This window comes from Indicator indicator, chromosome 15 (genome assembly GCF_027791375.1).
Source record: "Indicator indicator isolate 239-I01 chromosome 15, UM_Iind_1.1, whole genome shotgun sequence".
Taxonomy (NCBI): Eukaryota; Metazoa; Chordata; class Aves; order Piciformes; family Indicatoridae; genus Indicator; species Indicator indicator.
In genome coordinates, this window is record NC_072024.1 from 792,479 (window position 1) to 817,526 (window position 25,048).

Consider the following 25,048-nt stretch of genomic DNA (forward strand, 5'->3'; position numbering starts at 1 on the left):
TGGAAGGGACCTTAAAGCTCATCCAGCTCCAACCCCTGCAGGGACACCTCCCAGCAGCCCAGGGTGCTCAGAGGCCTCATCCAGCCTGGCCTTGAACACCTCCAAGGAGGAGGCATCCACAGCCTCCCTGGGCAGTCTGCGCCAGTCTCTCCCCAGCCTCCCTGTGCACAACTCCCTCCTGATGTCCAACCTAACACTACCCTGCTCCAGTTCCAAACCAGTGCCTCTTGTCCTATCCCCACAGCCCCTTCTGAACAGTCCCACCCCAGCCTGCCTGGAGCCCCTTTCAGGCACTGAGCATGCAGCAGCCCCAGCAGGTAACTAGAGCAGTGCAGAGGACCTCAGGAAATGTGCTTCCAGATCATTCTGAGAGTTTAGGGCAGGGAAGACACAAACCCAGCTCCTGTTCCTCCTTAATTGGAGCCAGCAGTGCAGCAAACATCCCCAGCTGAGCTGCACTGGAAATGCCTCCCCTTGAATGCTGTGGGCTGGGAAGATAACAAAGAGCAGCCAAGGAGTTGCACCTGCTTAAAACAAAGCAATTATTGCTGCTTTGGTTATCTGACCTGGGAAGCCAGGCTCTGGGGAGAGCTGTTAAAGCCAGGGGTGAACAACTTTGCATGGAACTTAATTAAAATTCTGACCTGAGGGATATCCCAAAGCATCCCAAAGGAGTCCTGCAGGCAGAGCTGGAAGGGAATGATTCCTCTCTACCTCTTGGCTTGGCTCCTCAGCTGGCTCCCAAACATCCTCCTCCACCTCATGGCCACTTCCCAGCTGGGTGCACCTCTCACAGAACCCCTGCAGCTCCCAGGGACATTCCCAACCAGAGCAGGCTGCTCACAGCCACAACCAACCTGACCTGCACTGCTGCCAGCCATGGGGCAGCTCCCACCTCTCTGGGCAGCCTGGGCCAGGCTCTCCCCACCCTCAGGCTCAAACATTTCTCCCTTCTCTCCACTCTCCATCTCCCTCTTGGAGTCCAAACCATCCCCCCTTGTCCTGACCCAACAGGCCCTGCTCAGGAGTCTGTCCCCAGCTTTCTGATTGTCCTCTTGGAGCACTGCAAGGCCACCAGAAGGTCTCCCTGGAGCCTCCTCCAGGGTGAACAACCCAAACTGTCCCAGCCTGGTCTCCCAGCAGAGAGCTTCCAGCCCCCTTTTCAGGCCTTGACAACCCTTCTGGGGAAGAAATTGTTGCTTGTGTCCAACCTAAACCTCCCCTGGTGCAACCTGAGGCCACTTGTTCCTTGGTAGAAGAGACGAAGCCCCACCTTGCTCCTCCTTTCAGGGAGCTGTGGAGCTGGCAGAGGTCCCACACATGTCCCTCCCAGGAAGCTGAGCAGCCCTTGGATCACTGTTGTGATTCTGCTGAAGGACTTCAGCAGGGAGCAAGCCTCACACCACAGCTCCTCACTCAGCAGCAGCTCCTCTCCTTCGCTTCAAGGGGACCTGCTGCACCTAGCTGGCAAAGAGCTGCAAGCAGCCAACACCTGAAGAGAGAAGCCAGGAGTGCTCAGACCTGAAGGGAGCTGCATTCAGTGGGAAAGGCTCTCCTGGTCTCCAGCTCTGGAGCATCTGACCCAAGGCTGCCCTGAGCTGCGTGCTTGAGCACTGCAGTCCTGCTGCAATCAGCATCTAACTCCTGGGCATCATGTGCTGGTTTCCAGTGTTCAGCAGCCCAAATTAATGAGAGCAGAGATTTAATACAGGGCTCCTTATCCCAGGGACATGACAAGCACCCAGGGCTGTCACTATGGCAACTCCACTTCCTTTCTCTTCTCCTTTCTTTCTGCAGTCAGCAGCAGGAGCAGACCCCCGGCTAGATGCAGAGCCAGGCTCTGCTCCCAGGTCACAGGAGACCTAACAGCAGCCTGCCAGGGCCTGAAGGGCTACAAGGAGGCTGCAGAGGGACTGTTCCCAAGGGCCTGCAGGGACAGGACCAGAGCAATGGTTTGAAATGAGAGCAGAGCAGATTGAGATTGGATGTGAGGAACAAGTTCTGCACCAGGAGGCTGCTGGAACACTGCAGCAGGTTGCCCAGGGAGGTGGTTGAGGTCCCATGCCTGGAGATATTCAAGGTGAGGCTGGAGAAGGCTCTGAGCAACCTGATCCAGTGGAGGATGTCCTGCTGAGTGCAGGGGCTTGGACTGGATGAGCTTTGGAGGTCATCCTATGATTCTGTGATGCTTGAACACCTCCAGGGACCTGCCCCTGTGTACAGTTGAGTATCTTGGGTGATTTTACCCAAGCCTTGATGAATTTTGTCACCTTCTGGCACACAAACCCATAGGAAATTCCAGTGCAGTGCTGGGAAGGGCAGCCCCAGCTGATGGACTGGAGGAGCTTGGAGCAAAAGGAGACAGAGCCACAATCTGTCCAAAATGCTGGAGCCAGCTGTTCACAGGGGCTGGGGGAGGGTTGTGGTGTTTGGAACAGGCTGCACAGGGAGGTGCCCTGGAGGTGTTCAGGAAACCTGTGGCCATGGCACCTGGGGACATGGTTTGATGGCCGTGGTGGGTTTGGGTTGATGCTTGGACTCAGCATCTCTCTAGCCTTCCCCGGACTCTCTCCAGTCTCTCCTGAAGAGGGGAGCCCAGAACTGGACACAGTCCTGCAGATGTGGCCTGGCTAGGGCAGAGTAGAGAGGGAGGAGAACCTTCCTCAACCTGCTGCTGGTCATCCTGCTGCATCTTACTTAGAGCTCCCTGCAAGGAGGCTGCAGTGAGCTGGGGCTGGGCTCCTCTCCCTAGTCTCAGGTGATGGAAGGAGAGGAAATGGCCTGAAACTGTGCCAGGGGAGGGGTAGGATGGAGAGGAGGAAAAATTTCTCTGGTGCAAGAGTGGTCAGGGATTGGCACAGGCTGCCCAGGGAGGTGGTGGAGTCCCCATCCCTGAGGTGTTCCAGAGAGCTGTGGCCATGTCCCTTGGGGCCATGGTTTGGTGGCTGGACTGGATGAGCTGGAGGCTCACTTCCAGCCAGAACAATTCTGTGATTCCCTTCTATGATTCTACTGCTTGTTAGGGGAGAAAAGAAAAGGGACTGCAGTGTCCTAGTGTGGGGCAATTCCAGAGATTTCAGTGGCATGGAGCTGGGAATGTGAAGCCTGATTTCCTAACCCTCCAAGCCCTTCTCTCAGCCACCTCCTTAAGGCAGATGAAGACTCTCAGAGCTACTGAGGGTTCATTACAGGCTGGAGAGGTGGCTGAAGAGAACCTCTTGAGGTTCAAATAAGGCCAAATGCAAGGTCCTGCAATCCTAGATGTCAACCCAGGCTGGGGGATGAGGAGATTGAGAGCAGCCCTGCAGAAGAGGAGCTGGGGGTGCTGGTGGGGGGAACGCTGGACAGGAGCCAGCAATGGGCACTGGCAGCCCAGAAGGCCAAGGGCAGCCCTTGGCCTTCTGGGCTGCCAGTGCCCATTGCCAGAGATGGAGAGAGGGGATCCTGCCCCTCTGCTCTGCTCAGACCTCACCTTAGAAATGATCCCACAGCTCTGAGTGGCCTCCCCTCATCTCCAGGTCCTTTGTTCTGCTTCCCTCAGCACCCCTGCCACCATCAGCCTCTGCTCCTCAGGTCACCCTGATGCTGGGGAAGAGCTTCACACCTGAGAGCAGCTCTGCAGACTGAGTCCCAGTAACGGGCACGACTCAAGCACAATAAAAAGCAATTTGAGCACTTCAGAAGAGCCTGGGCTGGGCTGCAGCTGCAGCTGTGGCAATTCACACCACCTAAAGATACCAGGATTAGTTTTCCTCTGCCTCAGAGACTCAGTCCAAGCAGCAGCCCTACCCTTGCTGATGGAGGTTCTCACCTATTAGGGAGCAGCCAAACCTGCTGAAGGCTGTGCACAGAAATTCCTCCCAGCACCAGCTGCAAAGTGCTGCAGAGCCCAGGCAGCACCTTTCACAGCCTGGATAAGCCCCAAGGTGTGGGCAAAGCCCCTCAGCACCCCAAGGGGACTGCAGATGGCAGAAATATTGATTCACCTCAGCATGGTGGGGTGGGAAGGGACCTCTGGAGCTCACCCAGTCCAAGCCCCTGCTCCAGCAGGGCACCCACAGCAGCTTGCCCAGGAGCAAAATGCCCAGCTAGGGTTGGAAGCTCTCCACACAAGGAGACTCCACAACCTCTCTGGGCAGCCTGCTCCAGGGCTCAGCACCCTCACAACAAACATCCTCCTGGGTTCCAGTTTGTGCCCCTTGTCCCTTGTGCTGTCCCTGGGCACCACTGAGCAGAGTCTGGCCCCAGCCTCTTGCCCCCCACAGCTCCTCTCCCCTCTGGGGCTGCTCTTCTGCAGGCTCTCAGCCCCAGGGCTCTCAGCCTTTGCTCCTCACAGAGCTGCTCCAGGCCCCTCCAGCCTCCCCTGGACTCTCTCCAGTAGTTTCCAGTCTCTCTTGAACTGGGGAGCCCAGAAATGAACCCAGGACTCCAGATGTGACCTCACTAGCATAGAGCTGGAGGAGAACCTCCCTCAAGCCTTCTTCTTGCACCCAAGCAGAGTGTGAGGTGCTGCACCCCCCCAAGAATAAGGCAATTGATGACTGCTGAGTAGAATGGGTTGGGCTGGAAGGGTCCTTAGGGATCATCTGCTCCAGCTTTGGCCACTCCTGATGGGCTGTGGTGCTGTGGGTTGGTTGTTGAGCTGTGCCCAGCACCAAATCCTTTCTCCTTTCTTTGATTTCCCTGCGGAAGCAGCAGTTCCTGGTTGGTGGAGTCACAAACACTAACCCAGCTCATGAGATCAGCACGGAGACACCCACAGCACCCTGAAAAAGCCACCCCTCAAAAACTGTCCCCTCCTGGTGACAGGAGATGGGAAAAAGCCACTTTGCAAGATGCTTTTGAACCTTTTTAGAGTCAAGAAGGTTCCTCACAGGTTAGCAAACATCAGTTCCATGCTGGCAGGCCAGCAGGGACTCAGACAACCTTTGTTGGTTGCTGGATCTGGCTGCCAGAATCAGCCTGAGAACTTTTGGTTGCTCCCTGTAGAAGCCATCAAAAGCTACAAGGAGACATTTGGGTTTCGAAGACAAAGGCTTCCCAGGGACCCAGGGCATGCCAGGGTGGAAGGGACCTCAAGGATCATCTGCTGCAAGCCTTCTAGGTGTGACAGAGGAGTTCCAGCTCCACTGGTGGGGAGGAGGAGAGCAGCAGGTCCTTGTTTGGCTGGGGCGTCACCACCATCACCATCACCATCATCATCACCACCATCATCACCACCATCATAATACTATTAATATTAATGCTACTACTAATAATAAATTTAACAATGTAATAATAACAATAACAACAATAATAACAACAACATTATGAATAGGGACAGGAAGAAGAAGAGGAATAGGAATAAGTACAGGAAGAAGAGGAGGAATAGGAAAAAGATTAGGTAAAAGAATAAGAAATGGAATAGGAACAGGAATAAGAATAAAAACAAGAATAAAAGTAAGAAAAAGAATAAAAATAAAGATAAAATAAGGATAGATACTACTACTAATAAAACACTAATACTACTAATAAATAATAATACTACTACTAACAACATTATGAATAGGGATATGAACAAGAATAGGAATAAGAGGAGGAATAGAAATAGGAATAGGAACAAGAATAGGAATAGGAACAAGAATAGGAATAGGAACAAGAATAGGAACAGGAACAAGAATAGGAACAGGAACAAGAATAGGAATAGAAAGAAGAATAGGAATAGGAACAAGAATAGGAATAGAAAGAAGAATAAGAATAGAAAGAAAAATAAGAATAGGAATAAGGATAAAATAAGACTAAAAATAGGAATAAGGATAAAAATAAGGACAAACATAAGGATGGCAATAACTGGAGGCTGATCATGCTGATGATAAGAAAGGAGTCAGCAGCCAGGCTGTTCCTTACCTTGGTGGCAGGCAGGCCCAAGCTATACAGTGGGAGGCAGAGTGTACCAAGTGACAGACTTTTGAACACTCTTCCTGCCTGGTGGGGTGCAGTCTACAGGAAGATAAATACAATGGTAGGTACGGAGGGCTCTGCTCACCCCCAGCTGCCCTGCAGCCTGGGACCCCCACCCCAGTGCCCAGCTGAGAGGAGAGCAGCCACAGGGGGAGACCAAGCCCAGGCAGGGGGGGCTGGAGCAGGTCACAGAGCTCAGGGACCCCTGAGCAGGGCAGAGCTGCTCAGCAGAGCTGGGCTGGGGCATGTGGTGGCCTCTGCCTCCTGCCCCACAAACCCTGCAGTGCTTTGGCTTCAGCTGAAGAGATTTGGCTTCAGTCTGGACTTTGGCTACAGTTCAGATTCTGCTTTAATTTAAGATCTTTGCTGAATTTAAGATTTGGTCTTAAGATTTGGCTTTAATTTAAGATTTTGGCTTCAGTTTAGGATTTTGGCTCAATTCAAGATTCAGGCTTTAGATTTTGCTTTAATTTAAGATTTTGCCTTCATCTTAGGATTTTGGCTTTTGTTTGGATTTTGCTTCATTTTGTATTTTGGCTTTACTTTAAGAATTTGGCCTCTATTTAAGATTTTAGTTTAGATTTTTGGCTCTAGTTTAGATTTTGCTTCAATTTCAGATTTTGACTTCAGATTAAGGTTTTGGCTTTAAATTTTGCTTTAAGATTCTGTCCACATTTTAAGATTTTTGGCTTGACTTCAAGGTTTTGACTTCAGGTTAGGATTTTTGGCTCAGTTCAAGATTTTGGTTTTAGTTCAAGATTTTGGCTCTAGTTTAGATTTTGCCTTAATTGAAGATTCTTGCCTTCAGTTTAAGATTTTGGCTCAATTTAAGACTTTGCCTTCAGTTTAATATTTTTAACTTGAGTTTAAGATTTTTTCCTTCAGTTCAAGATTTTAGATTAAGATTTTTGGCTTTAGTTTAAGATTTTGGCTTCAGCTTAAGGGTTTTTTTGGCTTCACCTGAAGGCTTTGGCTCATTTTCAGACTCCCCAGTCCCTCCTCCCCCACGCAGTCACTCTCAGGTTCCTCACAACCACTTTAGTTCCTCAGTAGGATGGAAGAGGCAAGGTCATGTCAGTGGCACTGAGGACGAAGAGGAACAAACACATAGCACAGGTGGGGTCTGCAGCTCTGCCCGAGGCAGGAGATGCTTCTGTTCCACATGCACCACCCACAGCTTGCTGATGGGAGCCCTCACAGCCCTCCCTTCTCAGTGCATGGAGGACAGCAAGGATGGACACACAGAGGTTGTGACACATAGGACAGAATGCACAGGGAAGCTCTGTTTGACCATGGGAATGTGCCAAAGGGTGCCAGGTCTGGCTGGGGATGCAGGGCAGGGATTGCACTTCCACTGAACCAGCTGCCAAGTTCTACCCAGCTAAGTTCTACTCAATAATAAATGAGAGAGAGAAAAAAAAAATCCTCTTAGAATCATGGAATCACAGAATCATTTTGGTTGGAAAAGACCTTTAAGGTCATTGAGTCCAGCACTAAACCCAACGCTGCCAGCTCACCACTAAACCATGGCCCTCAGCACCACACCTCCATGGCTTAGAAACCCCTGCGGGGATGGAGGCTCCACCACTCGAATGTGTCTGTACAGGCTCTCAGCCCTCAAAGCCCCAGAGATTGTCACAGCCACCTAAATCATCACACTGCTGAGGACCAGACTGAGACTGGAGAGGTTTTAGAGCTCCAAGTTGGCTCCTCTGTGCTGCCACCTTTCTTTTGCCACTTCTCAGCAAATCTCAGGCAAACTCCTCAAGGAAAGCCTTCTCTCCCCACCAGCTGCTCCACCTTTCCAACCCTGCTTTGTCACTTTGACCACACAATCCCAGCATGGAGGGGTTGGCAGCAACCTCTGGGATCACCCAGTCCAGCAGGGCACCCACAGCAGCTTGCCCAGGAGCACAATGCTCAGGGGGGGTTGAGCTCTCCAGAGGAGACTCCACAGCCTCTCTGGGCAGCCTGCTCCAGGCCTCCAGCATCCCCAACGTGCAGAAGCTTTTCTCTGCACACTCAACCTTGACTGCAGAGATGCTGCAGACCTCTTGCTCACTACTATCTGCTACTGCTCTACTGCTCATCTTCACCTCAGAGCCATTCTCATGGACAGTGACATCTCCCCCCTGACACTGGGAGACCAACGTTGTCTCTGCTGCCAAGGTGTAGAATGGGTTGGGTTGGGTTGGGTTGGCAGAGCCCTTTCAGCTCATCCACCCCAACCATCCTCCAGCTCCACCAAGGCTGCTGCTCAATCACGTTCCTCAGCACCACACCCTACCCCTATTCCCACCAGGAAAGTCTTCCCAGAAGAGCCTGGGGAGCTCAGCTTCCTTCCCATGACTGCCTCACATGCAAGGCAACTCCCTTCCAATGAGGTCTGCTCAGGCAGCCTGCTGCAGCCCCAACCTCCTCATTACCAGACAACGGAGATGTTGATTTCTCTGTCACTCTGTTTGGCAAAGCCATGAATTAAAGCCCCAGTGCTGGGGAAAAGGAGTAATTACATGGAAATCTCAATAATAGTTAAGTATGGGGTGGAGGCTCAAATGTTTTTCTCACAGCCTGACACTGTGCTTGCAGCAGAAACAGGAGCTGAGGCTCCCACTGTCTGCTCAGCTTCAGACCTGGTGGGAAGCATCTTCCCAACTCAGGGGAGATTCAATCAAAGACATAGAATCAGAGAGTGGTGGGGGGCTGGAAGGGACCGCTGGGGGTCATCCGGTCCAACCCCCTGCCAGAGCAGGGTCACCCAGGGCAGACACACAAGAACACATCCAGGTGAGTTTGGAATGTCCCCAGGCAAGGAGACTCCACAACCCCTCTGAGCAGCCTGCTCCAGGCCTCCAGCACCAAAGAAGTTTCTCCTCACATTGAAGTGGAACCTCCTGGGTTCCAGTTTGTGTCCATTGTCCCTTGTCCTGTCACAGGACACCACAGAAAAGGGCCTGGCCCCTTCTTGCCCCCCACCCTTCAGATATTTATAGACATCAGTGAGGTCTCCTCTGGGCTCCTCTGCAGGCTCTCAGCCCCAGGGCTCTCAGCCTGTCCTCCTCTGTCCTCCTCACACAGCTGTTCCAGGCCCTTCAGCATCCTCACAGCCTCTGCTGGACTCTCTCCAGTCCATCCCTGTCCCTCTTGAACTGGGGAGCCCAGAACTGGGCACAACCCTCCAGCTGTGGCCTCATGAACACAAGATGAACTCATCATATGGATGGGAGTTGCTGTGCGCCAAGCTCTGCTCATCTGAGTCTGCTGCAAACATCTCTTAGCAGGAGGAAGCTGGTGGATGAGTAAAAGCAGGCAGATGCCAGATGCCAAACTGGGATGAGAAGAGAGCCTTAGCATATTCCCCTCAGCATGAAAGTCCTCTCAGCTCATGGCTGGGAGTAAAGCTTGTGGAGCTCTTTGCTTCCCACATGTCCCAACAGTGACATTCCCCATTCCCCATTCCTCCTGCTGGCTGGGATTGCAGAGCACTGCCCTGCAAGAGCTTTTCCTCCCACCTTAATGCAGCTTCCTCTACACTCACACCACCCCCAGGGCCCCAGCCCAGCTCTCCAAAGAGCTCTGCAGATCTCTTCTGAGCTCAGATCCCTGCAGACCACCCAAGAGTTGTGTGCAGCATTTCCCCACCATGCTCAGCACCACTGCTGAGGACCTTCTGCTCTTGGGAAGCCTCTCAGGTAGCTGAGAGGCCTCCCAGTTTTCCATGCACACCTCCATTCATCAGAGACTGAAAGCTCTGCTGAACCTTGAGAGGTTTTCTCAAGGCTCTTCATCTGCAGGAGAGGTCAGCAGCCTGGGCTCAGTCCCCAGTGGGAGGCACACAGATCCCACCCTGGTGGCAATCATTTCATGGAAGGGGTGAAACACCTGTGGGTTTTCAGGGGAAATGGCAGCTCCAGGCTCCAGCACAAGCCATGAACCATCCCCATGAAGCAGGAGAGAATATCTAACTGGAAAAGCCAACTGTACTTCTGCACTTAGGAGATAACCCTTGGTCAGAAAAGAGAGGACTTTGAAAAAGAATACAGATTCATGGGAGATGCCTCCAATGGCCCAGGATGGAAGGGACCTCAGAGTTCATCTCCTCCAACCTCCCCTGCCAGAGGCAGGGACCCCTCTCAGCTGGACTCAGCTGCTCAAGGCTTCATCCAGCTTGGCCTTGAAGATATCAAACCCCTTGAGCTGAGAACACCAAACCATCCAGAGAGGCTGAAGCTGAGCTGCTGGTCAGTGCCTGCAAAAGCCCCCCAGGAACAGCAGCTGCCCAGTACTGTGTGCAGGTCTGGAGCCCTCAACATAGGAAGGACATGGACCTGATGGAGAGGGTCCAGAGGAGGGCCAGGAAAATGATCAGGGGGGTTGGGGAACCTCTGCTATGAGGCTGAGGGAGCTGGGGGTGTTCAGCCTGGAGGAGAGAAGGCTCCAGGGAGACCTAATAGCAGCCAGACAGTACCTGGAGGGGCTACAGGAAGGATGGAGAGAGACTGTTTGCAAAGGCCTGCAGGGACAGGACCAGGGGCAATGGCTTCAGACTAGAGCAGAGCAGCTTTAGACTGGATGTGAGGAACAAGTTCTGCACCAGCAGGGTGGTGGAACCCTGCAGCAGGTTGCCCAGGGAGGTGGTTGGGGCTCCATCCTTGAAGCTCAAGGTGAGGCTGGAAAGGGCTGTGGGCAAGCTGATGTGGTTGGGGATGTCCTGCTGAGTGCGGGGCAGGGCGTGGGGTTGGGAGAGCTCCGAGGTCCCTTCCAGGGGTGCTGGGCTGCTCCTGAGTGCTGGGGGCTGGGGGTGCTGGGCTGCTACTCACTGCTGGGGTCAGCGGGGTGCTGGGGGTGCTGGGCTGCTACTCACTGCTGGGGTCGGTGGGGTGCTGGGTGCCGGGGGTGCTGGGTGGTGCTGTGCTGCTACTCACTGCTGGGGTCAGTGGGGTGCTGGGGGCTGGGTGCTGGGGGTGCTGGGCTGCTACTCGCTGCTGGGGTCGGCGGGGTGCTGGGCTGCTACTCACTGCTGGGGTCAGCGGGGTGCTGGGGGCTGGGTGCTGGGGTGCTGGGCTGCTACTCACTGCTGGGGTCGGCGGGGTGCTGGGCTGCTACTCACTGCTGGGGTCGTGGGGTGCTGGGGGCTGGTGCTGGGGGTGCTGGGCTGCTACTCGCTGCTGGGGTGCGGGGCTGGGGTGCTGGGCTGCTACTCACTGCTGGGGTCGGCGGGGTGCTGGGGGCTGGGGGTGCTGGGCTGCTACTCACTGCTGGGGTCGGCGGGGTGCTGGGGGCTGGGGGTGCTGGGCTGCTACTCACTGCTGGGGTCGGCGGGGTCGCAGAGCTCGGTCTTGGCCTCGCCATTGGGTCTGTCGCTGGGCTTGTGCGAGAGCCGCGAGGACATGGTGGCCGCCGTCACCACCGCCTTGAAGCTGCGCTTCCGCTTCTGCACGTTCAGCTCCGGGTGGAAGATGATGATGTAGACCTTCGGCATGTACAGCATCCCCAGGGCCACTGAAGCACTTAAGTTCATGGATATGGTGAGGGTGGTGGTTTGAATGTAGAGCTGAGGGGAGAGCACAAGACGGCAGTCAGGGAGGGGGTGCAGAGACGCTCAGGCTGGGACAGAGCCTCAGGACCAGCAAGTCCAGCCCAGAGCCCTGCTCTGCAAGGCTCCACCCTGAACCATAGCCCCACAGCCAAACCACCCTAAAACACAGCCAGGCTTGGGCACTCCACCACCTCCCTGGGCAGCACATCCCAGAGCCTGACCGCTCTTGCTGGGAAAAATGTTTCCTACTGTCCAGTCTAAACCTCTCCAGTGGCAGCTTGAGGCTGTTCCCTCTTGTTCTGTCACTAATTCCCTGTGAGAAGAGACCAGCAGCAGCCTCTCCACAATGTCCTTGCAGGTAGTTGTAGACAGCCATGAGCTCTGCCCTCAGCCTCCTCTTCTCCACACTAACCATCCCCAGCTCCTTTGTTCTCTCTCCATCAGATTTCTTCTCCAGGTCCTTCCCAGCTTCCTTGCCCTCCTCTGCCCTGGCTCCAGCACCTCCACATCTCTCTTGGACTGAGGTGCCCAAAACTGGACACAACACTCCAGGTGTGGCCTGAGCAGAGCTGAGTCCCAGGGGACAATCCCCTCCCTGGTCCTGCTGGACACAGCATTGCTGATCCCAGCCAGGATGCCTTTGGCTCTCTTGGCCACCTGGGCACTGCTGGCTGCTGTTCAGCTGCTTGTCCATGAGCACCCCCAGACCCCAGGGAGATGCTATTGCTGGGGAGCAGGCTGTGGTGCTTCAAACATTAATTAACCAATTAGAAGCCATTTTTAAAAGGAGTTTGCAACCAAAAAAATACCTGAGCTGAGACCTCTGCAAGCAAAGCACCTTGAGGTCCAACCCACACCAGCTGCCTGACACTGCAACAGCATCTTTGGAGGCTCAGTGCTAGGAACTGCTGCGGCTGGTGGCATTCCTCCTTGGGCTACCCCAGTGGGGGTCTGGTATTCACTGGGCGTGACCTACCCTGGGGATGGCTGGGGACAGGCTGGGAGAGTTGGGGCTGTTCAGCCTGGAGAAGAGGAGGCTCCAGGGAGGACCTCAGAGCAGCCTGTCAGGACCTGAAGGGGCTCCAGGAGAACTGGGGAGGGACTTTGGATAAGGGCTGGGAGTGCCAGGACAAGGGACAATGGCTTTGAGCTGGGAGAGGGGAGACAGAGTGGAGATGAGGAAGAAATTCTTCACAGTGAGGGTGGGGAGAGACTGGCACAGGTTGTCCAGGGAGGCTGTGGATGTCCCCTGCGTGGAGGTGCTCAAGGCCAGGCTGGATGAGGCCTTCAGCAGCTGAGTCGAGTTGACAGGCATCCTGGATGCCCATGGATGATCTCTGAGGTCCCTTCTACCCTCAACCATTCCATGATTCCATGATCAAGTCTTATTTCCTTCTGCTATCAGGGGGCTGAAGGCTAAAGGATTACTCATTCAGAGAGGGGCTGAAGGTTACTCAAGGCAGAGAGGTCTTCTGCAGCACCAAGCCAGCCAGGTTCCTACCTTGCAAACACCAAGGGGAGATAAAAGGAGAGGGAGAAAAGAGATTTGTAGAACAAGGGCAGCTGAGTGCCACACAATGCTGCTCAGACAAACAGCAGCCTCAGGAGATAAGGGACACCCAGAGATAGGTTTGTTGTGCAGGGCCTGGGCTTTGTGTGCTTTATCTCTGCTCTGGGGCTCTCCCAGGCAGACATGGAAATGTCATTTGGGTGGAACTGTTCCATTTCTTCTTTCCCTCCTCCTGATAAACTCCCTGAAAGCTTTTTGAGATGAATGCAAATGGCAGGCATCAAACACCGAGGGTGAGGCTGATAATTGCTGTGTGCCCTCTGCAGCTGGCTGCTGGAGGTGCTGGGTTCACAGCCTCAGAGGATGGGAGGGCTCCAGGGACCTATGGAGATCATCCAGTCCAGCCTTACCTACAGAAGGTCACACAGGAACACATCCAGGTGGGTTTGAAATGCCTCCAGAGATGGAGACTCCACCACTTCTCTGGGCAGCCTGCTCCAGTGTCCAGCACCCTTGAATGGAAGAAGTTCCTCCTCATGTTTAGGTGGAACTGCTGATGGTCCAGCTTGTGCCCATCACCCCCTGCCCAAAACTGAACCCAGCACTCAAAGTGCAGCCTCCCCAGTGCCCAGCCCAGCCCAGGGGCACGATCCCTGCCCTGCTCCTGCTGCCCACACCATTGCTGCTCCAGGCCAGCCTGCTGGTGCCCTTCTTGCCCACCTGGGCACTGCTGGCTCAGCTCCAGCTGCTGTCACTCAGCACCCCCAGGGTCTTTCCTGCCAGGCAGTTTCCAGCCACTCTGCCCCCAGCCTGGAGCCTTCCTGGGCTTGTTGTGACCCAAGAGCAGGACTCAGCCCTTGGCTTTGTTGGACCTCATCCCACTGACCTCAGCCATGGATCCAGCCTGGCCACAGCCTTCTGCAGAGCCTCCCTGCCCTCCAGCAGATCACCACTGCCACCCAGCTTGGTGTCAGCTGCCAGCTCACTGAGGGTGCTCAGTGCCCTCACCCAGGTCATTGCTAAAGGTGTTAAAGAGAACTGGATCAGCCCTGAGCCCTGGCAGCACCCCTGGTGACCAGACACCAGCTGGGGGTAGCTCCATTCACCAACTCCCCATTACCCAGCTGGATTCAGCTCCTTTCTCCAACCAGATGTAAGTCCATTTCCAAATAGATTCAACTCCATTTCCAGCTGTCTCTAACTCCATTCACCAACTGTATTTAACTCCCTTTCCAACTGCTGGGCCACAGCTGACCTCAGAGCTGCAGGAAGTCTTTTTGCAGGCTGCCACTTTGCATCCCCAGCCTGGTCATGAGGAGCTCTCCTTGCACCCCGCTCAGCTCCCTCATTACACAGTCAATTGTCTTATTCTGCAATATGGAAATAAAGTGGTGACTGAAGATATTTTTGGCCTCCTGTTATCACAAACCAATTTACCTTCTTTTATTTTTTTTCCTCTCCCTTTTACAGGAATTAGGACAAATGCTCTTGCAGGGGGAGCAGACAGTTTATAAATCTCCCAGGAGGCTCTGCCAGGTCATCAGAAGATTCTCTCTCCTTCTCTGCTTTTATTTTTGTGCAAACAGGAGAATGAGAAACATCCTTCAATAAAAATGAAAATGAGCTTCCAAGAGCTATGTTTGCAAGAAGAAAGAAGATGGGAAGTGACAGGCCTGGAATGTCAATGTGTCCCCAGAGACTTGGGTGTCTAATGGCCCACACCTTGCCAGGCTGCCACAGTGCTGGCCAGGCAGAGAACAGCAGGGAATGGCCCCTGGCCAGGGAAATTGGAGCTGCTTGGCTTGGACTTGAAACTGGCTTTGCTTAGGAAGGACCCAGGGCCCTTCTGCCTTCAACAAGGGTTTGGGTTGGTCCCCAGACCACCACAAGGGGCTGTGGCACGTTCGTCCCAGAGCCACCTCAGCTGGCACTCTGCTCCAGGACCCTGGGCAAGAGACAGGGAGGAAGATCCTCTGGTCACAAAGTGCCCTCAAAACTTCTCCAGTCACAAAGGACCACTAAAACCTCTCCAGTCACAAAGCACTCCTAGAACTTCCCCAGTCACAAGGCACTGCTAAAACAACTCCAGCCATGAGCACCCCTAAAAAAATCTCCAGTCCCAAGGCACCCCTAGGAACTTCTGCCACAAGGGACTCCTCAGGTCACCAGGCACCCCTGGACCTTGCTGAGCTCAGTCTCCAGAAAGTTGGGAATGTTCAGCCTGGAGAAGAGAAGGCTGCAGGGAGACCTCAGAGCAGCCTGCCAGTACCTGAAGGACTCCAGGAGAGCTGGGGAGGGACTTTTGACAAGGGCTGGGAGTGACAGGATGAGGGACAATGGCTTTGAGCTGGGAGAGGGGAGATTGAGACTGGAGATGAGGAAGAAATTCTTAGAGTGAGGGTGGGGAGACACTGGCACAGGTTGCCCAGGGAGGTTGTGGCTGTCCCCTCCCTGGAGGTGCTCAAGGCCAGGCTGGATGAGACCTTGAGCAAGCTGGGCTGGTGGGAGGCGTCCCTGCCCATAGCAGGGGTTGGCACTGGATGACGTGGAAGGTCCCTTCCAACCCAACCCATTCTGTGATTGTTTTATTCTGTTTTGCTAAGCTGACCCCAGCTAACCCCAGGAGGCTTTGGTGCCTGACAGGAATAATTTCCCTGGCTGGCTGTGTCAGAGCTGAGGCTGGGAGACTTTCCTCAGTGAAAGGAGTTGGTCTGTTAAGTCGACATCCTTGGGAAATGTCACAATATCCCACCTGGAGGATCAGAGGAAGGTGCAGGTTGCCTTTGGGGGCAGATTTCAGCCTAATGGAAAAAAACAAAGTAGTTCCAGAGGAACTGCCAGGACCAGCGAGCTGCACCACAGCTCCCTGGGAGATATGAAAGAGAGAAAGATGAAAGCTGGGACAGCAGCTCCCCAAATTGCTTCTCTTTCAGGCCCAGTAACACCCATCACATCTGACTCCTTCCAGAGACCATCACCCTCTGCTGGTCCCCACCAAGCAAGAGCTCAGAGCAGCACAGAGCTGAAATCCTGTGACAGGAGTGAAAGTGTGCAGAAGCACACAGAACCCAGCATGTGAGCTGGAAGGGAGCTCTGGAGCTCACCCAGCCCAACCCCCTGCTCCAGCAGGGCACCCACAGCAGCTTGCCCAGCAGCGCAATGCCCAGCTAGGGTTGGAAGCTCTCCACACAAGGAGACTCCACAACCTTTCTGGGCAGCCTGCTCCAGGCCTCCAGCACCCTCACAACAAACAACTTTCTCCTCCTCTTCACATGGAACCTCCTGGGTTCCAGTTTGTGCCCCTTGCCCCTTGTGCTGTCCCTGGGCACCACTGAGCAGAGTCTGGCCCCAGCCTCTTGCCCCCCACAGCTTCTTTAGCTCTTGCTGAGCATTGCTCAGCTGCCCTCTGGGGCTGCTCTTCTGCAGGCTCTCAGCCCCAGGGCTCTCAGCCTTTGCTCCTCACAGAGCTGCTCACACTGCTGGCTCATGGTGCACTTGGTGCCCACACCAGTTTTTAGCCACCTCTGTGTCACCACAGGTCCCTGCTCCTCTGAAGCCTTTCCCCCCCTTTCCTGGTGATGAAAGGAGCAAAGAGCACAGAGTGTGCTGAGCTCTCTTTAGGTCAGAACTCTCCATTTACCCTAGAAACCAGAAATTTCTACTTCCAGATAAGCTCCAGGGCTAATAACTGAGACCTAGGGTGTGCCTGGTTGAGTGCCTCCCAAGCTTTTAACCAGAGATTCTTCTGATTCCTAACTCAGAGAACCAGGTGGGGAGTGAGGAGGGATTTGGATTTGAGGAAGCACCACCAGTGAAGCAGAAAACAGAGCAGCATTAATGGCTGCAGGCCACCAGCCAAACCTTTCATGTTCTATCCACTGCAACATCGACTCAACCAGCTCAGCTTCCACAATTTAATCTCCAAAGGTGACCAGGAGTCAGCAGTGTTACACTGCATGACAACAGTCACTGCTCCTGCACCAGCAAACACACCAGGGACTGGGGCTAGCAATTGTTTCTCTGCTTGTTGCCTTGCAGGGCTATAAATAACCAGCTCCAGGCTCACCTCTGCTCCTCTTCTGGCAGGGATTAACATTCAGAGCTGGGCTGCAGCCAGGGGAGCAGGAAATGCAGCCCCTGGGGGAGAGGCTGTGCTGGATCAGGGAAGAGGGAAATGCAGCCCCTGGGGGAGAGGCTGTGCTGGGCCACGGGAGCAGGAAAGGCAGCCCCCCTGGGGGAGAGGCTGTGCTGGATCAGGGGAGAGGGAAATTTAGCCCCTGGAGGAGAGGCTGTGCTGGATCAGGGGAGAGGGAAATGCAGCCCCTGGGGGAGAGGCTGTGCTGGATCAGGGGAGAGGGAAATGCAGCCCCTGGGGGAGAGGCTGTGCTGGACCAGGGGAGCAGGAGTGCAGCCCCTGGGGGCTCTGGTGAAACAGAATCATGGAATCATTAAAGTTGAAGAATCTCTCCAAGCTCATGCAGTCCAACACCAACCCAACCCCACCATGGCCACCAAACCATGTCCCCAAGTGCCATGGCCACAGGGTTCTGGAACACCTGCAGGGATGAGGACTCCACCACCTCCCTGGGCAGCCTGTGCCAGTCCCTGACCACTCTTGCAGCAAAGACTTTTTTCCTCCTCTCCAACCTCACCCTCCCCTGGCACAATTCCTTTTCCTCTCCTTCCCTTTGGTCATTTGCTTGGGTGACAGAGCCCTGGAGCAGGCTGCCCAGGGAGGTTGTGGAGTCTCCTTACCTGGAGGCATTCAACACCCACCTGGATGTGTTCCTGTGTGGCCTGCCCTGCTTTGGCAGGGTTGGACTTGATGATCTTCAGAGCTGCCTTCCAAGCCCTACCACTCTCTGATTCTCTGATCCAAGGATCTCCAGGTGACATGAAATTCCAGTCACAGCTGAGTTGTGGCCTGAAAGTGTGCCATCTCATTGTGAGATGAGGAATGATTTCTTTGCTGGAAGAGTGGCCAGGGATTGGCACAGGCTGCCCAAGGAGGTGGTGGAGTCCCCATCCCTGGAGGTATTCCAGAACCTGTGCCCATGGCACCTGGCGCCATGGTTTGGTGGCCATGGCTGACAGTTGGCCTCAATGCTCTTGGATGCCTTTTCCAAGCCAAACAATTCACTGAGTGGATGAGTCTGGCTCTGTGTGAAGCAAGCAGCTCAGGAGATGCCATCATCAACCCTCAGAGCTGCCTCATCCCTCAGCCTGACGTCGCTGCTCGGTGTCACAGTTCCACCTCACGCGGGGAGCCCAGCGCCACGAGCAGCAGAAGTGATGAACCATCCCCAGCTCCTATGATTACAGTAATGCCTTTTCCCTCTCTGCCTGGCTGAGCACTTAGCTTCTTTCAGCTCCCAGTAATTCATCTGTCACTTCTCCCTGAGATGACATCATCAGAGAGAAGCCTTCAGCTCCTTCCTCGCCTTCTCTGCTGCGCTGCTAAATTGACTGCCACACAGGCTTGGCATTTCAGGGCATTCAGTGCCAGGCTTCAGCTGCTGTTATAAATCATCTTTTCTCCACACTTATTGCATTTTATTCATTTTATACATGGCCAGAGATTAGGGTTCAAATGAAATAGATTTTGCTATCCTTCTTCCACTCCAAACGTCACTACTCCAGCAAGCTTTAATTTCCCTCGCTTCAGCTGCTGAATAATTCAATGGAAAAGGAGGAAAAGAAAAACCCTACCCAGAGCCCAAGCCCTGCAATCCTCAGGCTCAGAGCTTGACTGAAGTCAAGCCAGGATTCATGGAATCCTAGGATGGGTTGGGTTGGAAGGGAACTCAAAGCTCATCCAGTGCCAACCCCCTGCCATGGGCAGGGACACCTCCCACCAGCCCAGCTTGCTCAAGGTCTCATCCAGCCTGGCCTTGAACACCTCCAAGCAGGGAACAGCCACAGCCTCCCTGGGCAACCTGTGCCAGAGTCTCCCCTCCCTCACTGCCTGCCTTGGCTGTGTCCCTGTAGCCTGGATGGGTATCCTCCTGGAGAGTTCCTGGTGGGAATGGCACCTAGGCAAGAGCAGACACCTCAGGGGAGCTCCTTGGAAGGGGATCCAGGAGGTGATGCCAAGAGCTAGGTACACTCAAGCCTTGACCATGGGATTTGAGGTGGCAGAACCATGAACTGACTCTTGTCAGGCAATATGAGATCTGCAGTCACCCAAATCACAGAGTCACAGGATGGTAGAGGTTGGAAGGCACCTCTGGGCGTCACCTAGTCCAAGCCCCTGCTCCAGCAGGGCACCCACAGCAGCTTGCCCAGGAGCACAATGCCCAGAGGGGGTTGGAAGCTCTCCACACAAGGAGACTCCACAACCTCTCTGGGCAGCCTGCTCCAGGCCTCCAGCACCCTTAAGTTACTGCTAAAACAGAACCACCTAAAGCAGGACACCCAACAACACATCCAGGCAGGCCTTGAAAGCCTCCAGAGATGGAGACTCCTCCACCACCTCTCTGTGCAGCCTGCTCCAGGAGCTTCTGCACCTCCCCTTGGTGCCCTCCATCACCTCACACACCTCAATCAGCATGGCCCAACGAGGTCCCTGCCATGCAGGCAGGCTGCTCTGGCAAGCTGCAGGGCTCAGGTGCTGCTGGGTTTGACAGCCACCAGCAGCTCCTGGATCTGCTCCTGGATCAGCTCCAGGTTGCCATGGCAATGGGACAGCCTCGGGTACCACTGACAGCAGCAGCAGCAGCTCTGCCTTGACAATGCCACAGAAAACACTGCCCCAGCTGGCTCCTGCCTGCACACAGGAGAGGCACAGCTGCCCTGCTGCTCTCCCCACACCACTCCTGGCCTGGCAGTTGTCTTTCCTTGCAGAGCAGAGAAAGCCACCCAGGCTCACATCCCAGCAGCAGGCAGCCCCCTGGCCTGCTGTGCTCAGCTCCTGCAAAATCAGACTGAGAAGCCCAAATGCAGGGCTCAGAACCACACACAGCAGCCTGGCAAGATCCCTCCTGCAGGGGTGCAAGGCCAGGCTGGATGAGGCCTTGGGCAGCCTGGGCTGGTGGGAGGTGTCCCTGCCCATGGCAGAGGGTGGAACTGGATGAGCTTTAAGGTCCCTTCCAACCCAACCCATTCTGTGAATCCATGAATCCTGCCCAGAACAAGGGCAAAAGAAAGAAGCCTACTCTTAAAGCACCCTGCTGAGAGAGGCTGATCTCTGCCAGCACTGCAGAGCAGCTCCCTAGGAGGTGTCTCCAGGTTTCAGTTGGGGCTCAGATCACAGATTGACAGAAGCAGCTCAGCAAGAGCTAAAGGAGCTGTGGGGGGCAAGAGGCTGGGGCCAGACTCTGCTCAGTGGTGCCCAGGGACAGCACACGGGGCAAGGGGCACAGACTGGAACCCAGGAGGTGCCACCTGAACAGGAGGAGAAAGTTGTTTGTTGTGAGGGTGCTGGAGCCATCCCAGTCCTGTTGCTGCTAATGGCTCCCAATTAGAGCAAGCAGTTGCCAGGGCAACCTCTCCATCCATCACCACTCATCAGCTGGAGCCAGCTTGCTCCCTGCCTCAGCCAAGCCTCGGGCTCCTGTGGCATGCAGGTGGCTGAGGTCTGCTCTGCTGAGCTGGGTAATCCTGGGGTACAAGAGGCTGGGGCTGCTCCTTGCCACAAGATTTAGTCTCCAGAGCTCTGTCATTACAGGCCCTGCCAACACTCCAGGTGCTTCATGATCCCCTCCATGGTCAGCAGGAAGCTGAGCAGATCAGAGCTACTGCAGAGCATCAGCAAAGAGCTTCTCCTCCTCATGATCAACCAGTGGCTGCCTTGGTGCTGCAGGCACAACTTGCAGCAGCATCCAAACCCTCTTCCAGTCCAGTCCCACGAGGTGATCAGGGAATCAGAGAATCTTTTCACCTGAAAAAGGCCTCCAAGATCATCAGCTCTCAACCCAGCCTCACCATGGCCACCAAACCATGGCCCCAGGTTTCTGAACACCTCCAGGGATGGGGACTCCAACACCTCCCTGGGCAGCCTGTGCCAGCCTGACCACTCTTGCAGCAAAGGAATTGTTCCTCATCTCCAACCTAACCCTCCCCTGGCACAGTTTCAGGACATTTTCTCTCTTTCTATCACCTAAGACTAGGGAGCAGAGCCCAACCCCAGCTCACTGCAGCCTCCTCTCAAGAGCTGTAGAGAGCAATGAGGTCTCCCTCAGCCTCCTCTTCTCCAGGATGAACACCTCCAGCTCCCTCAGCTGCTCCTCCCCAGCCCTCTTCTCCAGACCCTTCCTCACCCTTTTTGCCCTTCTCTGGACCTGCTCCAGCCTCTCAATGTCCTTGGAGTGAGGAGCCCAAGGCTGACCCCAGGATTTGAGCTGTGGCCTCCCCAACGCTGTGTACAGAGGGCCAAGCACTTCCCTGCTCCTGCTGCTGACCCCATTCCTGACAGAGCCACATCACCTCTGCTGGGAGGGACCTTTCCCTTTCCCCTCCTGGCACATCCCTTCCTGCTGTGAGACACAAACTGGATTTTCCTGCCTCTTTACCCTATCAAAGGCATTTTTGACAGGACAAAGAAGCCCAGCTCTGTTTCTTGCTGCCTTCCCAGCTGCACAGCAAACCTGCTTGGATGCTGAGCTGGGATTTATTCACTGCCTGCTCTGCCTTATTATGTCTCCAGAAGTGAAGGCTGAGCACCTTGCAGCTCCCTTAACTCTGCGTGAAGAAGCCACCAGGAACCTTGTAAATACAAGGCTGAATTTGTCAAACCCCCCAGCTCCTGTCAGCCAGGGCAAGCCCTGGGGGGGAGGAAGAGCAGCCAAAGGAGGCAGTTTCTGGGGTGTATGATCATGATCAAACCAAGGCAGTGCTGCTCCCACTGGGAAGCCTGCCTTAATAAATCCTGCCTGAGATGCTACCAGTCACAGCCCTGGGCACAGAGCAAGCCCAGTGCTCCACACAAGCTGCCCAGGCACAGAGCCAGGAAGAGGATTGGATTTTCCCCAGCAAGCCCTTGCCCAGGTCCAAGCTCTCAGAAGCAGAGAATTGTCTGGGTTGGAAAAGAACTCTGAGATCATCAGATCCAACCAGCAGTGGCTGGTGATGGCATCTCTTGAGCCCCTTGCTTCTGCTGGTGCTTCCAACACTGCCAAACTCACAGGTTCATGGAATGGTTTGGGTTGGAAAAGGCCTCTGGGATCCTCCAGTCCAACACCAACCCAACCCCACCATGGCCACCAAACCATAGCCCCAAGGGACATGGCCACAGCTCTCTGGAACACCTCCAGGGATGGGGACTCCACCACCTCCCTGGGCAGCCTGTGCCAATCTCTAACCACTCTTGCAGCACAGAAATTGTTCCTCATCTCCAGCCTAACCTCCCCTGGCACAGTTTCAGGCCAAACCCCCAGCTCCATATGAGGGCCCCAAGACCTGTTGCTAGGTGTATGGACTACAGCTGGTGCTGGGCTGTGCCAGAGGCTCAGGAGGCAGACAGCAGCACTCAGCACATGCAGCAGCTATCAGCAGGGACATTTTAGAGGCCCTGCCTTGTCTTCCTTATCTTCAGTCATTAACAGATTTCATCTTCCAGTCAATAAAATAGGCTAAACCCCCATTGATTTGGGAGTTGTGGAGAATCAAATCACTTGATCTTTCTGCTTAAACTTCCTTGGTCCTCCAATTACAGCCCCAGAATAAATCTTAATGACTGCCTAATATCAGCTTGCACCAGACCTTCCCTCCAGCCCTAATCATGTTTTAAGTACCTTGGCTAAACTAATTGATTCTGATTCCTTTCTCTTAGCATCACCTAACAGAGCCCAGTGCTGAGCTTCCCAAATCCATTTCACTCCTCACCTCACCCAGGAATTATTGCTGCTGGTTAAGGGTGTGAGCAGGATCTGCTCTGCTACTAACAGGAGAGATCTTGTCTCCAAATGAGACTTAATGATCTCCATTAAACCTCACAGGGCTGCTCTGGGGCTGGAAATGTAAATCAGGGGGAAAAGACGAAGAGGAGAGGACATTGTGCAGCACAGAGAACCACAGAGTGCAGCAGGCTGGAAGGGAGCCCCAAAGGGCAGCTTGGCAGCAAGGCAGCAGGGACACCTCCAGCCAGAGCAGGCTGCCCAGAGACACAGCCAGACTGATCCTGAATGTCTCCAGGGATGGAGCCTCAACCACCTCCCTGAGCAACCTGTTCCAGTCTCTCCCCAGCCTCACTGTTCACAACTCCCTCCTAACTCTGCCCTGCTCCAGTTCCAAACCATTGCCCTCCTCCTATCCCCACAGCCCCTTCTGAGCAGTCCCTCCCCAGCCTGCTTGCAGCTCCCCTGCAGATATTGAACTGCAGCTCACTCTCAAGAATTTCTTCCTCATCTCCAGTCTCCCTCTCCCAGCTCAAAGCCATTTCCCCTCATCCTGGCACTCCCAGCCCTTGCCAGAAGTCCCTCCCCAGCTCTCCTGGAGCCCCTTCAGGTACTGGGACACTGCTCTGAGGTCTCTCTGGAGCCTTCTCTTCTCCAGGCTGGACAGCCCCAACTCTCCCAGCCTGTCCCCACAGGGGAGCTTCTCCAGCCTCTGATCATCTTCGTGGACCCTCTCCAGCAGCTCCAAGCCCAGTGTGGGGGTCACCATAGGTTATAGAACAGGTCCTGCTGGTGGCTGTGGTCCTTCCTATCACCCCACATATCTCCAGACCCCCTGCAGCCACAGCCCTGTCCTGCACTGGCACAGCAGAGCTGAGGCTGCAGGAGCTGCAGACTGAACAGGGGTGAGGCAGGACCTCCCCAGCTCCTCCTGGGGATGAACAGTTTTGGCTGAACGCAGGAGAAAGCCACAAAGCAAACCCAAATCCTGCCCAGGGCAGGACCCCCAAGCCTGCCCCAGCTGACTCCTGCCGGGGCTGCAGACAGCAGCCCCCCTCCAGCCTCCAGCAGCCATCCTTGTGCCTTTTAACCTTCCACCCAAGCTTCTGCCTCCACGACCAAAGAGGAGGCAGTTTGGGAGAGTGAGTGTGATGGCTTGTGCTCTCATTATGATTGCATGCCTGCTTAAGCCATTTAAAACAACAAATAAATCCTTCAGGTCAATAGCTCTGCCTCCATCTCCTGCTGAGACTCAAACCTACGACTTCCTTTGTGTCAAATGGGCCTGGCCGGGCTGCAAAGGCACTTCAGGGGGAGCTGCCTTCAGTCTCTGCGGCACCCAGCTATATTTAGCTGCCTGGTAAGCACAGGGGGCCTGGCATTTCTCACTGCCTGATTCACAGCAAGCTACAACTGTCTCCATGAGCAGCAGAGGGTTTGGGATTGCTAATGGGGAGAGATTCCCTGACCTGTTCCTGCGAGCTCGGCTTCGCTGGTTTCATAAAAAGTCACCCAAGAGAGTCAAGGCCAAAGGAAGAGAGCAGCTGCAAAGCTGCCACTTCCCTCTTCATGCCACACTGCCCTGCCCAGGGCAAAATAGAATCCCAGAACACCAGCAGGGTGGGGTGGGAAGGGACCTCTGGAGCTCACCCAGCCCAAGTCCCTGCTCCAGCAGGGCACCCACAGCAGCTTGCCCAGCAGCACAATGCCCAGGGGGGGTTGGAAGCTCTCCACACAAGGAGACTCCACAACCTCTCTGGGCAGCCTGCTCCAGGCCTCCAGCACCCTCACAACAAACAACTTTCTCCTTATCTCCAGATGGCACCTCCTGGGTTCCAGTTTGTGCCCCTTGCCCCTTGTGCTGTCCCTGGGCACCACTGAGCAGAGTCTGGCCCCAGCCTCTTGCCCCCCACAGCTCCTTTAGCTCTTGCTGAGCATTGCTCAGCTGCCCTCTGGGGCTGCTCTTCTGCAGGCTCTCAGCCCCAGGGCTCTCAGCCTTTGCTCCTCACAGAGCTGCTCCAGGCCCCTCACAGCTCTGCAGTCTCCCCTGGACTCTCTCCAGCAATCCGTCTTGAACTGGAGAGCCCAGAACTGGCCTCAGTCTATGGCTGTTGCCTCACTGGAGCAGAGCAGTTACTGTACAGGGATTTATTTGTTTTTTGCTCCAGATCACACAATTTTTCTACCTTTAGGTAGCTCTCAGATGCCTACCCCACAAGCTCCCTC

General features: G+C 54.7%; 1 protein-coding gene across 1 annotated transcript in view; it reads right to left on the bottom strand.

Moving 5' to 3' along the window:
- Positions 1–5,908: 5,908 nt before the first annotated feature.
- GRM7 (glutamate metabotropic receptor 7) overlaps positions 5,909–25,048 on the bottom strand; it is a 215,125-nt gene continuing 195,985 nt past the window's right edge. The window contains exons 9-10 of the mRNA XM_054387175.1: positions 11,248–11,494; positions 5,909–5,979 (exon numbers count right to left, since the gene is read on the bottom strand). Of these exons, the coding sequence (XP_054243150.1) occupies positions 5,909–5,979; positions 11,248–11,494 (318 nt within the window). The remainder of the gene's footprint in view (positions 5,980–11,247; positions 11,495–25,048) is intronic.